General features: G+C 49.3%; 6 protein-coding genes across 6 annotated transcripts; 3 read left to right on the plus strand and 3 right to left on the minus strand.

Annotated features, from left to right (window-relative positions):
• Positions 1-488: 488 nt before the first annotated feature.
• Triagg1_7540 (uncharacterized protein) lies at positions 489-4,910 on the plus strand (the record flags this gene model as incomplete). Its single annotated transcript, XM_062902287.1, has 1 exon — positions 489-4,910. The coding sequence occupies one exon, from the start codon at positions 489-491 to the stop codon at positions 4,908-4,910; it is 4,422 nt and encodes a 1,473-aa protein (XP_062753597.1).
• A 580-nt stretch (positions 4,911-5,490) lies between these two features.
• On the minus strand, positions 5,491-6,524 carry Triagg1_7541 (uncharacterized protein; the record flags this gene model as incomplete). The annotated part of the gene is made up of 2 exons (XM_062902288.1): positions 5,491-5,918; positions 5,975-6,524. 2 exons carry the CDS (start codon positions 6,522-6,524, stop codon positions 5,491-5,493), a joined length of 978 nt encoding a protein of 325 aa, XP_062753598.1.
• A 1,912-nt stretch (positions 6,525-8,436) lies between these two features.
• Positions 8,437-9,222, minus strand: Triagg1_7542 (uncharacterized protein; the record flags this gene model as incomplete). Its single annotated transcript, XM_062902289.1, has 5 exons — positions 8,437-8,591; positions 8,645-8,732; positions 8,836-8,941; positions 9,006-9,079; positions 9,130-9,222. The coding sequence occupies 5 exons, from the start codon at positions 9,220-9,222 to the stop codon at positions 8,437-8,439; spliced, it is 516 nt and encodes a 171-aa protein (XP_062753599.1).
• A 513-nt stretch (positions 9,223-9,735) lies between these two features.
• On the plus strand, positions 9,736-10,974 carry Triagg1_7543 (uncharacterized protein; the record flags this gene model as incomplete). Its single annotated transcript, XM_062902290.1, has 3 exons — positions 9,736-9,763; positions 9,817-9,879; positions 9,941-10,974. 3 exons carry the CDS (start codon positions 9,736-9,738, stop codon positions 10,972-10,974), a joined length of 1,125 nt encoding a protein of 374 aa, XP_062753600.1.
• Positions 10,975-11,789: 815 nt separating this feature from the next.
• Positions 11,790-13,637, plus strand: Triagg1_7544 (uncharacterized protein; the record flags this gene model as incomplete). The annotated part of the gene is made up of 4 exons (XM_062902291.1): positions 11,790-11,835; positions 11,898-12,028; positions 12,084-13,180; positions 13,244-13,637. 4 exons carry the CDS (start codon positions 11,790-11,792, stop codon positions 13,635-13,637), a joined length of 1,668 nt encoding a protein of 555 aa, XP_062753601.1.
• A 213-nt stretch (positions 13,638-13,850) lies between these two features.
• On the minus strand, positions 13,851-14,966 carry Triagg1_7545 (uncharacterized protein; the record flags this gene model as incomplete). The annotated part of the gene is made up of 2 exons (XM_062902292.1): positions 13,851-14,883; positions 14,947-14,966. 2 exons carry the CDS (start codon positions 14,964-14,966, stop codon positions 13,851-13,853), a joined length of 1,053 nt encoding a protein of 350 aa, XP_062753602.1.
• Positions 14,967-16,338: the final 1,372 nt, after the last annotated feature.

Consider the following 16,338-nt stretch of genomic DNA (forward strand, 5'->3'; position numbering starts at 1 on the left):
GCCAGCATATACCTAGGTAAAATTCCACAAATGCCATCAGGAAGTCCTACAAGGCCAGATTCGAGGATGTCGTAGTGATGCCTGCTGCGCCTAAATTATTTACGTATACCTATCAAACATCTATATCTACGAAATATGCTTGATACCTCGCTCTACTACCTGTTTGGCTTATGCTACTGAGTTTACCCAGCACAACCTATAACTCTAGGTGAGCGTACCTACTAGATTCACGGTTTGAATCCAGATATGTTTACTTGATCTAGCTTCATCTTCAAAATTCGCCGTATGCATATATGTTAAGCGCCAGTCGAATGCAGAGAGGATGTAGGCGGCCTCGCGACGAAACAGAAGACAGAACTAGGCGACAGTGGGCGCTTAAAACTCCGCCTCACTAACATGCCGGGATATGAAATGGCCATATATGAGGCCGCTCCGCTCTCAAATTTCCATATACACGCACGCATTTACAATCCGTGTGACTATGGACCATGGATCCTGTCAGTCTGGCAGTTGGATTTATCGGGCTCGCTGGTTTATTTTCGACCTGCCTTGACTTGGCCAAAAAGGTCGATAACTACAAGCACTTCAAAAAGGAAGAACGGACTTTAGCCGCCCAATTCACGTCTCACAGGCTCCGTTTCGAGAAATGGGGCAAAAGTTTGGGACTGGACCGGGCAGCACTATCACAAGACCGGCATGAAGCTCTCGTTGATACGGAAACATTAGAAACTGTGCACAAAATCATCGACATTATCCACGAAATCTTGAGTGATCAAAAGCAGCCTCCCCCTCCAAAGCCGACTACCAATCCAGGTCGTCTTCTTGCTAGAAGCCTGACAGAGCCATTTCGAATAAGTTTGGGGCCCAAAAAAGAAAAGCTCTCCTGGGCCTTGAAGGGCAAGGAGAAAAGGGCGGATCAAGTCGATCTGATTGGCAAATTGGTTCAGCACTTATACCACCTTGTGCCCATAGAATCTATCACTCGAACTACAACGGTGAACGGGATTCAACCACCCAATCTCACCGTCCAAGTTGATAAGTCTTGGACAGTCGAGGTTCGCGACACTCTCCAAAAGTTGGAGGGAAAGGCCCTCGCAGAGACACGTCGGGAATTACACGCTTGGTTAGTAAGGCATCCTCCCAACGAGATATACGAGGATGCCATTCAAAAAAGACTTGAGGACACTTGCGATTGGATTTTCAAGCGTCCTGCCTTAAATGATTGGTTATCTTTGCCACTGAGTCCGGGAGCACCTAGCATTTTATGGATAAATGGGCCGGCGGGATTTGGCAAAACAATTCTCTCCGCTTGGATAGTCCAGCATCTCCAGAAATCTACCAACACTCCAGTGGCGAGCTTCTTTTTCTCATCGGATTTTGAGAGCCGCGACGACCCGTATGAGGCTATCCGAGTATGGATATGGGAGGTTATATCGCGCAATCAACCTGCATTTGACCATGTGTACGCGGAACGAGAGAAGCAGCACGAGTCAGCAGCAACCCGAACAGTTACATTGAGCCTCTTTTCGGATATTGTTCGTCTTGTTCCAGGCTGTATATGTGTCATTGACGGACTTGATGAATGTACCTGGCTGAACAAAAACAACACCATACGAGGCGACTCTATCATGAGTTTCCTAGAAAAGCTTGGTGGAGCAATTGCTGGCTCCAATACGCGAATCCTCATCACTAGCAGAGACGAGCCCGCAATTCGATGTGGATTTGAGAGCATTCAAGGCACCAAATCTGAGTACAGTATCGTGTCCGAGGACGTCGACAGTGATACGAAGCGGTTTGCGAGAAGTATTGTTGAAACGAAACTGTCGAAAAAGAGCGAGTCACTTAAGAATGGCCTCTCAGAAAAGATGGCTGAGAAATGCGGCGGTCAATTTCTCTGGCTCAAATTACAAGAGGACTCTTTGCGCAGCTGGAAGAATGAGAAACAATTACAAGATGCCATTGAGAAAACTCCCTCTGGTCTTGATAACTTGTATCATAGAAACTGGGTAAGATTATCCCAGTTACCAAAGGACGTGAAAGATCGCGCATTTTGTTTACTCCGCTGGGTCACCTTCGCCATACGACCTTTGACTGTTGCTGAGATGGCCGAAGCTATGCTGATCAGCTTTGAAGACGAAGAACTGCCCGTAGATGAGCTACCCGATTTCATCGATGACGATTACGTCAACAGCGAGATAACAGGAGTCCTTGGGTCACTCCTAGATATTCGAAAAGACTCAATGGAATTGAACCCCGGACTTAGCACATTACGACTCACCCATTTCTCCGTGAAGCAATACTTCCTTTCTCACGACGCCGTCTCCGGGGACACTCTACAAGCAAATGAAAAGCTGAGGTCCTCGAACGAAATGGCAGAACACACTACTTTGGCACGATTATGCCTTCGATATATTCATTACGAACGAGCTTGGCAGCTTCAATACGACCAAGAGACGGGCCAAGTTCAAGGGTCTTTCAGAGATTATGCGGCAGGCTTTTGGGATTGCCATGCTCACAATGGTAGTTTGGAGGATGAAGTAACCCAGAAGCTAATGGGCTCCCTATTTGACACGTCCAATCGCGTTTGGGAGTCTTGGAAGAACTGGTTTGATTCAAGAGACAGGGATATAATGGAAGGTTTCTTCAATATGAGCGAAAATGCCGGTGATATGCAAACACCACAGTCACCTCCCAGCCCTGTGTATTATGCTTCGAGGCTTGACTTGACTCAAGTCACTATACAGCTATCTCGAAAACACAAAGATCAACTAAATGACAAATCGTTCTTTGGAGAAACGGCCCTTGTAGCTGCATGCCACAACGGTAACGAGGCAATCTGCAAAGCGCTAATTGCGGCCGGTGCCAGCGTCACATCAGCATCATATAATGGACAAGGTCCCTTGCATACGGCAGCTTTGAAAGGCCACATAGGCGTAATGCGATTGCTTCTTGAGAACGGCGCGGAGCCTAACGCCGTGGACAAGGAATTGGAGACTGCTCTCCATTACGCCACTTATGAAGGGCCTGCTGAAATGGTTGAGCTTCTACTTCAATACGGCGCAAACCCGTTGACTCAAAATTCCGAAGGTGTAACTGCGCTGCACCAAGCAGCTTCACATGGACTCATGGATGCTGCGGAGTTATTAGTTCGTCAAGACGTCGAAGGGCTACACATTACAACCGATCTCCAACAGACGCCTTTGCATATTGCGGCCATCAAAGGCAACGCAGAGCTGGCACGGCTATTCCTAGATTACGGAGCTGATCTTAACGCCGTTGACGCCCATTTGTGCACAGCTCTACTTGATGCTGCCTCTTTCGGTTTCACCGAAGTGGTCCGCTTCCTTCTCAGTTCAAACCCTGAACTTGATATACAGGATAGATGGGGCCAAACAGCCCTAACATGCGCTGCAAAAAATGGACATTCCGAGACCATTCAGCTATTACTGGACAGTGGCTCCGACCCTACTATTGGCGATGAATTCAGTTGGTCAGCCCTACACCTCGCGGCTTTCCAGGGTGGAGTGGATGCCGTACGTGTTCTTCTTGAGAATGGAGTAGACATCATGGGAACCAGTCCCTCTGGATACAATCCTCTCCATTGTGCAGCTGAAGGCGGACAAGTTGAAACAGTCAAATTCCTTCTTAAGAGCGGCGTTGATCTTCTAGCAGCTCAGCGCAATAAAAGAAAAACTCCTCTAAGCGGCGCAATTGCACTGGGTAAGCTGGAAGTGACAGAATTGTTCCTCAACTCTGGTGTAAGCCATAGCGCTGTATTAGAGACCGGATTTCCGCCTCTTATCCTGGCATCTCATTGGGGTCAAATCGATACTTCAAAGCTCCTCCTCAGCCACGGTGCCGATATAGAGGGATCAACAGCAGATGGAGTGACGCCCCTACTGGCAGCCATATCAAACAATAAAGTCGACATGGTGCAATTCCTTCTAGAAATGGGCGCGGACGCGACAACCGCCGATAACGACGGTAACACTGCACTGAGAAACGCCATTTATGAGGGTAATGTTGAAATAGTCAAGTTACTGCTCGATAACGGCGTCGATCTTACCGTCGGAGATGCTCAAGGCTGGAAACCGCTCAATCTAGCAGCACACAACGGACGTGTTGAAATCGTCAATCTTCTTCTTGAGATGGGGTCCAATATCAGTGACACGGATGTCGACGGCTGGACACCATTGCATTCAGCCGCAGATGGAGGGTATCTCGATACACTTGATCTCTTCTTGAGTAGAGGGATCTCACCGGCTGCCTTGGATTATATTGGCAGAACAGCTTTGCACGTAGCCTGTCTAAAAGGCCACAAAGAGGTCATTAAGGCGCTGCTCGACCTATCTAACCCAGACGAAGTCAACCGTTCCGATGCCCATCAACGCACACCCTTCTTCTATGCGGCTATGCGTGGCCATCACCATGTGTTGGAACTTCTTCTCTCAAAGACTGCTAAAATCCATTCAAAAGACTTTTATGGCTCTACGGCGCTCTTTGCTGCTGTACGGAATGCGCATGAGGAGGTGGTCGATCAGTTATTGGCATGCAGTGGAGGAATACCCTTTGATTCAAAGGACGCTTTTGGTAAAACTGTTTTCGATTGGGCACGCGAGAGCAACAATGTCCGAGTCATTGAGGTTCTCAGTCAGTTTAACAAAAATGTTAAAACTGCGGCTGGATCTGACTCCGTTCTTGAACAGACTTGGACACATCAGGTCTTTGACAGCGAGGCGTATTGGTGTGACGTCTGTACCCGTTGCATCAGTGGGGATTATTTTGAGTGCTCATGTACCGGTGAGTTTATTGCTTGTCAAGAGTGCGTTGCAATGGGTGCGAGATGCTTAGATGAATCACACGTATGGAAAATCGCAAAGGCAGACTCTTCAAGTGAGGAAGATAACTGAAGAAACATGATTATCTCGAAGGGATAGTTTTAATAGCTAACTTTACTATCACTATTTGTATCTAGTATATCCTACTACAGTTATATTCTGCTAGTATTTGCTCCTGTAGCTATAATTTTGGCACTACCACTTTGTATTATAAGGTAGTAGCTTTAAATCTGAGACATATGATACTGGATAGCAGACTTGGAGTGCCGCTTGGTATTTCCCTATAGGAAAACCAGTAGAACAGCCATTCCTTGTTATTACTTCGCTACATGTCGAATATTTTTATTGTAATTTTTAAAGACTGTATCATATCTTCCCAGAGTAGTAAGAAGAAGCACAGTAAATGCAATGCAGCAGTATTCACATGACAGAGGAGCTCAGGTGCATTGAAAATAATTCATTAAGTTTGCAAATAAAATGTATACGAACCAGTCATATGATATCAAGACCTTCAACAGTGAAGAAAAAGAGTCAGGCCCCTTGGGCAGTCTCCATGAGTACAAGAAGAAATGAGTTAGATCTACAATAATCCCTTTTTAAAAACACCTCCAAGCCACCGTCTCCCTCCAATTGTGATCACATTAATGCGTTTTTATGACATGGCAGCCATGTTCATGGGAAGAGCACCACCCCAGCCACCGTGGGCACCAACACCCTGGGCAGCATTCACGGGGAAGCTACCAGGGGCACACTGGACGAAGCAAGAGCAGCTACCATCAGCGCCAACAGTTCCCTTGCCGGGTTGGATGCTGTTGTCTCCGCCAGCAGGGGGAGCAGCAGCAGGGGGGGCAGACTGAGCGGGAGGAGCGGCCGGGGGAGGAGCGGCAGCAGGAGGAGCAGACTGCGCAGGCGGGGGAGCGGGAGCAGCAGAGCTGGAACCACCAGTGATGGGAGTAGCAGCACCAGTGCCGTTCTGAGCAATAGCCAGCTGTTGGAACTGAGCCTGGGTCTTGGCAGCGGTAGGGTTGATGGAGAACACCATGCCCTTACCGCAGTGGCCCTTCTGTCGGCAGTAGAACCCTGGGCGATGTTAGAAGCTGGTTTCAAGTGTGTCATATGTGCAATCATCTACTTACAGAGAGGAGTAGAGGCCATAACCTGCATAGCAACCTGGGGAGCAGGAGAGATGGTGTTGTTGGGGTTGGCCTGGAAGCCAGAATCCATACCACCATCGAGCTTCTTGCAAGGAGTGTCGAAAGCAGACTGGGTAACGGTGTGGTTCATGGACTGGAACTCGAAGATGACGGTGTCACCAACGGGGATGTTGTTGAGCTGAGGAGGAGAGTAGACAAGGCCAGCGGCTCCTCCAACGGTGACGGTGTGGGTAGCACCGGCAGCGGCAGCGGTTGAGGTCTGTCCTCCAACAGTCACGGTCTCGGTGACGGTGACCTTTTGGTTGTAGGTGGTGGTAGCGGCACCGCCACCAGGGTTGGCCCAGATGATGATGATCTCGGTCAGAGCGTTGGCAGTGATGCCGTGACCAGCCATGCCGCTGGCAATGGCGATGCTTCGCTCATCCATCTCCAGTTCCACTGTTCGGGCAGCGTTGTCCGGGTAGGCATTCTGGACCTTGTTGGCCATAGCAAGAGGCGCAGAGGCCAAAGCTAACCAGGAGTAGACCTTCATCTTGACGGTGTGGGTGAATTATTGAAAATCTTGACTTGTACACGTAAAAAAGGAGAGCTGTCGAAATACTTGAATCAACCAAGTTTTAAAAGGGCTGGGTATGGCGAGGGCCTGCTCGTGAAGCGAATGGAAAGGAAACTGAAAGAAAAAAAAGAGAGAAAGAGAGCAACTGCCGAAACAATTGGAGACTAGTGATGAGGAAACGAAAGAATGTTTTACTCGACTCGGGGAGAGCTAGACATTTTATCTGTCAAGACACCATGCGGCCAAGCACAGGGCCAGCCATTTCTGTCTGATGGAACCAGACCCTTGAACCCCCCGTTTCCGAGCTAAAGAGTGGTATTCCGGGGCTCGATGCTTCCGAATCAGTGGTGCTCCGTGCTGCTCTGCGCATTTGGTGGTTTGCAGGGGGCCAAGGAGAAACCTGTAACAGAGTTGTCTCGGGTGGCGTTTGGCGATGTTTTGGCGTGGCCCAGGACTCAACCCCGGTCCAGCGGCTAGGGCCTTGGACCACAAGAAAGCTGCATGTTTCTCGAGAGCCATACGAGTAGGTATGCATATGTATGTAGCTCTGTTGAAGCATTTTCTTAACCGTGAATCAGCTACGCTTTGTTATCGGTCGCCACGTTAAGCCCCTGTATGATGATGCTCAGCAAGCGAGAAGGTGGTGGAGACGCAATGCAGAGCACCCCCGGATACGGCAAATAAAGAGTGCACGGCACTGCGCATTGCCGTGCTCTTTTCCAGCTTTCTTAGGTGATGTGCCAATATGAGTCGGCCATTCATTTTCCCTTTTCAGTATTGCCTGAATAATGCGCAATATCAGCTGTGATATTAATTTCATGCGACTAGCGCCATTCCATAAGCTCAGAAATTTCCCATCAGGAAGAAGTCAACGCCAACGCAAAAGCAGACGCAGACGCAGACGCAGACGCAGAGTTGGCGGCTGGATCAACTGGAGGCCGCATACTCCCAATTGCGCCCGAAATAGCATGGACAGGTCGCAATCGTCTGCCATAAGGGGTTGAGGTCAGAACAATCGTCAAGCGCTCGTGGCCGGACCAGTCGCGAGGAACCTCAAACCGCTATTGTGGAGGGTGAAACACGGCTTCCAGATGGGCCGGGGACTGGGCCGTAGCGCATTTCCCATCGGTAGCCTGTCGCTTTTGTAATCCCAGGAGTCAATGCGATCTCGACTTGGTCTTCCCGACTTGGGTTGCCTTCACCGGATCTATCGAAACGCGACCTAGCGATCGTGCTCCCTTCAATTTAAGGCTCCTTCGCTACCAGACTGACAGCAAGGAGTGAGAGCTTGGGGCCTGGAGCCTAGAACCTGTGCGTCCGCAGAATCTCCACAATGACAGCCGAAAGCGTTAATGATCAAATTGCAGCCTGCAGAATGCAGATGATTGAAGAAAGGGATCAAGAAAGAGCCGGAAAGGAAAGAAAAAGAGCATGCAGTGTTGAGCCGCAACGATTCGCTGCAAGACGAGTGTCATCTGGGTCCAAGACGTGAGATCAAACAAACGCGTAATTCTAGTAGTAGTGGCTTTATCGCGAGTTCCATAATGTAGATGCCTTCTCCCTTCCGACCACTATTCAACATGAAACAAATGATCCGATAAGAAACTATCGGTTCGCAGCGTGGCTGAACTCGGTAGAGCTTGACCAAACATCCATCATTGAGATAAATTGGAAATGCACTGACACGTTGTTTCCACCAGCGCCATCCTGAGACGCCAAAGGCCTAAAGCATCTCAACGGTTGCCGTACTAGCAGGGTTGTGGAACACCACTTGTCGCAGTATTTCCACCCCAGCTTCACCAGTCATCTGTGGCGCAGCAGTCTCTCCCCCCGCGATCAGTTAGTCGACACCGACGGACGGACCCAGCTTCGTTCACCGTGGTCCGGGTCAGGGATGCGGTGCCTGCTGCTGTGCTTGCTGCTGCCCCTCAAACAAGCCGGTATAATAGCCAGCGTAGTACCATGACATGAGGAGCTTTTTCAGATTGTCATCGCGCACTGTTAATCGCAGCTCGGAAAGTTTCCCCAGTGTCAGTGCGGCATCTTCAAGGAACGTCGGGTAAGAACAGGGGTATCGCCTTGCTCATGTTACTGACCTGTGCCAAGGAGTGCCTGAGACGGAAACGCGCTGGGGATGGAGCTTAAGCCGTGCCCCGGTTGTGAGCTATGCTGCTCAGAGGAATCCTACAGTTCCTTGGTAAGCTGGAATTTCCGGATAACCATGGCAGAGCAGGATCTTTGCAGATGATAGACGGGGAGTCTTGTTAGCCTGCGCCTCGAAACATACATTCATTGCTGCATCAGCATCGTTACTCGGCAGTTCTTCGACGTGTTTCTCGGTCTCGGTCACCGGTTGACTGCCTGCTTCGTCCACTTTGAGAGCCTCTATGACCCTGTATCCAGCGTCAATAACAAACCAAACAACGGTTCGGCCTGATGTAAGATGAGTAAACACACTTATTGGATGAACTAGCGTCGGCTTCTTCCAAGTCTCGGATGTTGCCGCCTTTCGCGTGGATGCTGTGGTACTTCTACTCTGGTTAAGGCGATGCCTCTCTGTCTCATTTTGTCAGGGCCTTACTTTGTACTCTTTCAGAGCCTGATTCCAGGAATCGATTAGAAGAGAGTCGTCCCAGACTTCTTCATGGTGAGGATCGGATTCATCGATATTCATGATGATGAAAATGTGAAGTTTGAATCTTGAGGTTGGTTGAGAGATGAAAAGAGTAAAGGGAAGAAGGAGCTGGCAAACACGATGACCTAAGCCTAGTTGAGCAGCAAGAAATACAATTTGTTCAACAAGCCTTTACGCGAACCAAATACTGAATTCTCTATGAAATGGATCAGAAAGAATTGAATCTTTACAGATTTACAGAGAGAATTGACCTGGCCATGTCGATAATTATTTGTTGATATATTGATATCCTTCCTCAATACCTTTGGAGCGTACCCTGGACAATCAAGTGATATCAAAAAGCGCCCTGAATTATCGATAGAGCTCGTTACTGAAACTGGCGTAGCGGCTGTTAGTGGACATGAACCCCCCACCAATGGCGCCTGTTCGGGGCTTTCACCGCCCAAGAAAAACGGCAGAATCGTAAATTTTCCAGTAATTTTTTTTGGGACGCAAGTTTGCGACGATTCGCCCATCGCCTTCAAGGTAAGACAAAGCATCACAGTCCACATCATGGCACGAGTACTTCGAAGCAGAGCGGGTAAGAGCTCCATTACGGCTTCTTGTAAACGTCGTTTGTCTAATTGTACCTAGTCGCGTCACCGAAAACCACCGACGCTGCAAAGCCTGGCAGTACCCCAAAGGGAAAGAGAAAGGGTATGGCCACCGACTCGAATTGACTTGCCTCCGCCTCATGCTGATATATGTTTCATCACAGCCGCCGAAGAGTCTTCACCCGTTGTACTGAAGAAGCAGAAATCCGCCAAGAAGGAAGATGTCGAGACCAAGGCAGCCAAGTCACCCAAGGTAGCCAAGTCGCCAAAGGCCAAGAAGGAGGAAAAGGAGAAAGAAGAAAAGAAGAAAGAAGAAAAGAAGCAAGATGTGATTGACATGGAGGAAGATTCTGAGTCTGAGGGACAAGAAGATGAGGGAAATCTCCAGGCTTTGGCCGTCAACATTGACCCGGAAGAGGAGGCCCCCGTCAACGAAGGAGAATTCCAGCCCGGTCAGGATGTTGGCAAGATCCCCAAGGTCTCGAAAGATGTTCACAAGTCGATCAAGGCTTCCAAGGAAGAGCCCGGCGTTGTTTACATTGGCCGGATACCCCATGGTTTCTACGAATACGAAATGAAGCAATACCTGTCTCAATTCGGCCCCATCTCCCGGCTGCGTCTGTCCCGCAACAAGAAGACTGGTGCCAGCAAGCACTTTGCCTTTGTTGAATTCACTGAGGCCAGCACGGCCGAGATTGTCTCAAAGACCATGGACAACTATCTGTTGTTTGGACACATTCTGAAATGCAAGGTCCTCTCCAAGGACCAGGTACATGACGACTTGTTCAAGGGAGCGAACAGAAGATTCAAGAAGGTGCCGTGGAACAAGATGGCTGGTATCCAGTTGGAGAAGCCTCTTACCGAGTCGGCCTGGGAAGCCAAGGTTGCAAAGGAGCGAGGCAACCGGGCGAAGAAGGCTGCCAAGCTCAAGGAGCTGGGTTATGAGTTTGAGGCTCCAGAGCTCAAGAAGGTCCCTGCACCTACTGCCGCCGCGATTGAGAATGGAGAGGGAGTCAAGGCGATTGAGGCGGCTCCAGAGGTAGCCCCGGAGGAGGAAAAGCCTGTTGAAGAGACGGAGGGCGCCGATTCAACAGAGAAGACTCCGGCGAAGGCAAAATCAGCTGCTACTCCCAAGAAGGCAGCCAAGGCCAAGGCTGCCAAGTCGACGACGACAAGGACGAGGAAGGCCAAGGCTTAAGTGCAATGATTCGTGGTTGTTATACATATATTTGATTTCACACTCGGCAGGTTCATTACGGCGCAGTGGTTTAATAAGATTCAAGTGCACTTTATCTTGACAAGAGCTCGTTTTCTTCCATCTGTGAAAGAAAGAAAAAAAAAGTTCATCAGGTTGAATGTTCGCACATAAGCGAACCCGTCGCGCTCGTGAGATGATTGAGCAAGCAACGGGATTATAAAAGGCGAGATGATCTACTTCGCGCGAGATTGTGAAAAAGCCATTGGTGGTATGATCTCCTTCAATAGTTTGATGGCGAAGATATTGTAAGATGAAGAGAAAAGAAGAAGAAAAAATTGGAAAAAAGCCCGCGGAAGTGGAGGACTTTGATAAGGGAAAATCGTGATGACTAAGCCCACCGACCGAATGCGGCATGGGGATACGTACGACAATCTGCACCATGAGCCTCGTATCCCACGATAGTCTCGTATTGGAACACTTGTCTTCTGCAAGCCGCCTCTCTGACGCGTGCCAAATCCTTCTAGAAGAGTTGAGGATCCTTGCTTGTCTCTCTATTTTTGGCCCGCTGTCTCAATTGCTCCCTCAGCAAGTCGAGGCCGCATCGCCACCTCAGATCTCAGCTTCAGCTATACGAGTATCCGCAGCATCGATTAGACGAATCGGAGTCGACGCCGCGGAGGAGCTCGATCGCTGATTTGGCAATCCCGCACGCCCTTGCGCCAGAGATCCTCGTACGAGGGCGCGATATAAGAGCCTTGGAGTCGCCCAGAGACATCGCAGCGAGCTGCATGCAACCTCTTTAACACCTGCCTACCATGTCGTCGACAGCGGCCACGGAGCCCAGCCTAACGTCCAATTCAGGTTAGTCGTGGTTCTCACGAGAGCTGGCGGGATGTCGTATGCTAAAGCTAGTTATGGGACAGCGGCAAAGAGGAAGAACAACAAGAAAAAGAAGAATGCCAACAAGAGCAAGGAGCCGGCGCAGACGAGCAACGGCGACGCCAGAATCGACAAGGACGAGCTAGATGACGAACCAGACACGCCCACAACCGCCGTAAGCCAGTGCCGCAGCTTCGACTTCTGTATAATCGCGCTAATCACCTTAATAGGAAATCCCGAGCACGAGTAATGTCGACAACACCGAAGAGCCAAAGAGCGAAACCAATGGACACCCAGTAGCACCGTCGAACCACGAGCATCCCGAGCCGCATGCGCCTGCGCCTGCGCAACAACCCGACGGCGAATCCGACACATCGGCCAAGCTAGAAGCCATGAGCAAGGAGCGAGAGGCTCTCCGAGTCGAGGTTGAGCAGCTGCGGAAACAACTGGAAAGCATTCAAGAAAATCACCAGGCTGAGGTGTCGCAATTACAGGCGGAGCTAGAAGACAGCAATGCCGCAAGAGAAACCGCCGAGGAGCAATACCAGACGCTACTTGGGCGAGTGGAGAAGATTAAGGAGACTCTGAGTGACCGGCTTAAGCGAGACAAGGCCGAGTTGGAGGAAGCAAAGGAGCACATAGAAGAACTTGAGGCGCAAAACGAGGAGCTTCGAAATGCAGCAGAATCTTCCAGCGAGAGCTTGGCAAAGGTTCGAGAAGAGCTCCAAGATGCCACACGAGAGCTTACGACGCTTCGAAGTCGCAATAACCTGTCTGCAAACAATTGGGGGAAAGAGAGGGAAGAGCTCATCAGGTCGATCCAGCATCTCAAGGAGGAGATGGAGACAACCTCTAATGCCATGGGCGAATGGGAAGTCATTGCCATGGAGGAGCGTTCTATCAAAGAAAATCTTGGAGACAAAGTGGCCGAGCTCGAGGAAGAGGTTGCCGGGTTAAGACAAGGATATGAGACGGCCAACGCTGAGCGCGATAGCCAGGCGACATTAATCGACAACCTTCAAAATGCGCTACGAGAGATCCAAGAGGCCCGAAGGAAGGAGCTTCGCGACTTAGTTGAGACAAGCGAAGCCCAACTCCAAGAGCAAAAGAAATTGGTACAAGAAGCTGTCGCGAAAGCTACAGAAGCTCAGGAAGCCAAGGCCGAGCTCGTCAAGGAACTCGAGCGTACCGTTCCCTTTGAGAAGGAGGTCAAGGAGAAAAATCTCCTCATCGGAAAGCTACGGCATGAGGCTATCGTCCTAAATGACCACCTCACCAAGGCCCTACGGTATCTCAAAAAGACAAAACCAGAAGACAACGTGGATAGGTGAGCACTATCGCCCATCGAAAGAGACCAGGCTTTTTTTGCTAACATATATCGTCAACACAGGCAAGTCGTCACAAATCATCTTCTGCATTTCCTCACACTAGACCGAGGCGACGCCAAGCGCTTCCAGGTTTTGCAAGTCATGGCCGGCTATCTAAACTGGACCGACGAACAACGCGAACAAGCTGGACTTGCTCGTCCCGGAGGATCAACCAACAGTCTCCGCCTCCCTCTCTCACCCTTCCAGCGAACTCCTAGCTCGCCATCACTAAGCGCCGACATATTCTCTGAACCAACCTCTGCGAGAGACCGGGAGTCCCTGGCGGAGCTCTGGGCTGGCTTCCTAGAGCGTAGCGCACAAGAGGGAACCAGTGACGGGCCCTCAAGAAAAGGCAGCACAAGTAGCGTAGCAACAGGTGCGGGTGTTACAATAGGACGTCCAGAATCTAGGTCTTGAGGTAGCCATTAGACAATGATAGATATTTCACAGCGCAATACATACTTTGGAATTGACGGTATGCATCGACTCGCAATGCAAGCGAAAGATGGACTCGGATTTGTAGATAAAACGCAATGAAGGTGGAAGATGGACTTGATTGTGTACATGAATGCTATGAAAGTCAAAGATGGGTTCAAATTTGTAGATGATATGCTATGCTACGCCATGTATTTATTCTTGTTGCATTGGTCGCAGGACGTTCTGAGTGTATGTCTCTGCATCCCTCGTTATGTTTTGGATATCGATCCTGTTGCTCAAAGCGTCGTTTACGCCATCAATGACCTCTCGCTCCTCCATCACCTCACCCATCAGGCGGACCTCATGTTGCCAGTAAGCTTGAGAGCGCGAGCGTAGATCTTCGTCACGCATGATTGTGTTCTTCACAATGCCAGCCGCATTCACCTTGCTCCTTGCAGCTACAAGTGCCCGGTTGACAAGCTCGATGCGTTCCGCCGGAGAGGGAGGCAGCACGAATGCACGATTGGTCGACGAAAGATACAAAACGTATGCAATAGCCGCATCAAGTGCTGCAAGGGCGACGAATCGGTAGCTTCTCATCGTCCAGTAAAAGAAGTCCAAGTCGTTAAGCCGAAGCGCCCGCGAGTTGGCCTGGTAATTGTAGGAGTTGACAAAGTACACCTCCAGCCCGGCGAGAATGCCGGAACAGACTGTTGCCGTCGTCCTCCATTGCGAGCCGTATTTTCCAGTCACCGACGGGCTTGTGACGATGGCGAGGATGATCAAGTTGCCGATATGCGGCCACAGTATGGAAGGGAGGGCATAGTAGAAGTAGCTCTTTGGTTCGTCGGCGGTGCAAAAGATGCACTCGGCCAGTACTTCTGGGCCATACTGGAAATACAACAGACGGCTTTCAAGGTTGACAAATTTGGATCTCAGGGTATGGTCCCATGCCGTGAAGGCATTTTCAGGTCGTAAAGCCGAGACACGGTTGAACAACACATCGACCGGGATTTGCAGTCGGCTTTGAGTCTTGGTGAATATGTTTTCTGGAGAAGCGGTCGGTAGCGTTTTCACGACGAGGAGAAACGCAAAGAAGTAGAGCATGAAGACGACTACGCGAATCATCGGTGGGATGGGTTGCACAGAGAGGCCATGTCGTTTGGGAGCCGATCGGACGCTGCGATAGTAGGAGATGGCCTTTGGGAGCAGCATAGGCCCAAAGAAGAGGGCAAATGCGCGAATGCTATGATGCACAGGATCAGTAATTGTTTCCCAGTATCATCAGACTCAACTATGATCTACTTACGAATCCCAAGAGATTGCCATTTTGAACGCCACACAACGCTTAACAGAGCATGGGTGGATAGTTGAAAGGGCAAAGTGGCCAGCGAGAGATGGACAAGGCTGAATCGCCGAAAGTCCAGGTGGCGTCAACATATCTGCAGCCTTGTGCTGTTATCTAATCTTGAGTGGGGCGCATGTAGCGAATCAAAAGCACGGCGTATTTGTGGCTAATTTACCTGCCTTGCCTGCTTATGTCACATGTTTGAGGAAAGTTTCATCTGCCGAATTGATACTGAGACTACGAGTACGTTACCCTAGAGAAAAAGTCAAAAATAACAAATGAGCAATTTTGATACAGAACAGAGTGAACGCGCTTTGGAGGCTGCATTAATATGAAATAGAGGTGTGTATAATACTATAGTTTCCTTTGGTAATCAGAGTCTCTCCGTATATTCAAACCTACGTTGGCGATTCTAATGTAGCCGGCAAATTTACTTTGCCTTTATTAGACTCCATCAAGACACAGTGGGTTTTGTAGTAGTAAACACTAAGTTTTAGTAAAAACATTTTCTTTCTCTCAACGATATATACAAGGATTACATATTACACATATACTTTACGTAAGCATCCCTTAACCATCCGAGGCTTTGCGGTAAGATTTTTGAGAAACAAGCCCCTGATATAAACCTGTGCCGCCTCCATAGAACACTAGGTACTTGCTTGCAATAAATTGGGATTGAACATACAACTACGAAGCCAACATTTGCAAAAAAATCCATCATGTGATTGCTTAATTTGGAATTTGGTATCTGTTAATGCTGCCATATGTATGTACTAGTGGGCCGGCAATAAAGCAGCCCAGCCGCAGCGATATCAAGCAATAAACTACAAGGGGGAAAACAGGGACACAAAGCCCGAACCCTTTTTGCCGGAATAGCAATAGTAATACCGCAACAAAATATCAATTTCGCTGTATCTCCAAGGCTATACCTAGTATTAAGCCAGAAAACGCTCCCTCCTCTTCATCTAGATCGTCCCAAAGTTGCGCCATATTGTAAAATTCTCAAGGAGCGCCTGATTTCGCCGTGCCGTGTTTTCTTCCATCTCTTGTCGTGCTACCAAGTTCTTCGCATGTAGCATTCGAAGCTCAAGAGCCCAACTGAGTCGGTTTCTTCACCTTTGCATCCTTTTTTTCTTGTATTGCTTTATTTTCTAGCTCGGTTTTCCTTTCATTGGCTGTTGACCTTGTCAGTCGACTGATTCGTAACCGGTAATGGATATGTTTTGTTAATTCGGACCTAAAGCTTGCTTCTGTCGCATCTTTTCGGCATCGCTCAAGCCCTGCTTCGCCAGCTCGGAGCCAGACTTGCCATTGCTGCCTTTCTGTGAATATTTTGATACTCGGTTAGTCATC

This window comes from Trichoderma aggressivum (assembly GCF_033847375.1).
Source record: "Trichoderma aggressivum f. europaeum strain CBS 100526 chromosome Unknown scaffold_033, whole genome shotgun sequence".
NCBI classification, from domain to species: domain Eukaryota; kingdom Fungi; phylum Ascomycota; class Sordariomycetes; order Hypocreales; family Hypocreaceae; genus Trichoderma; species Trichoderma aggressivum.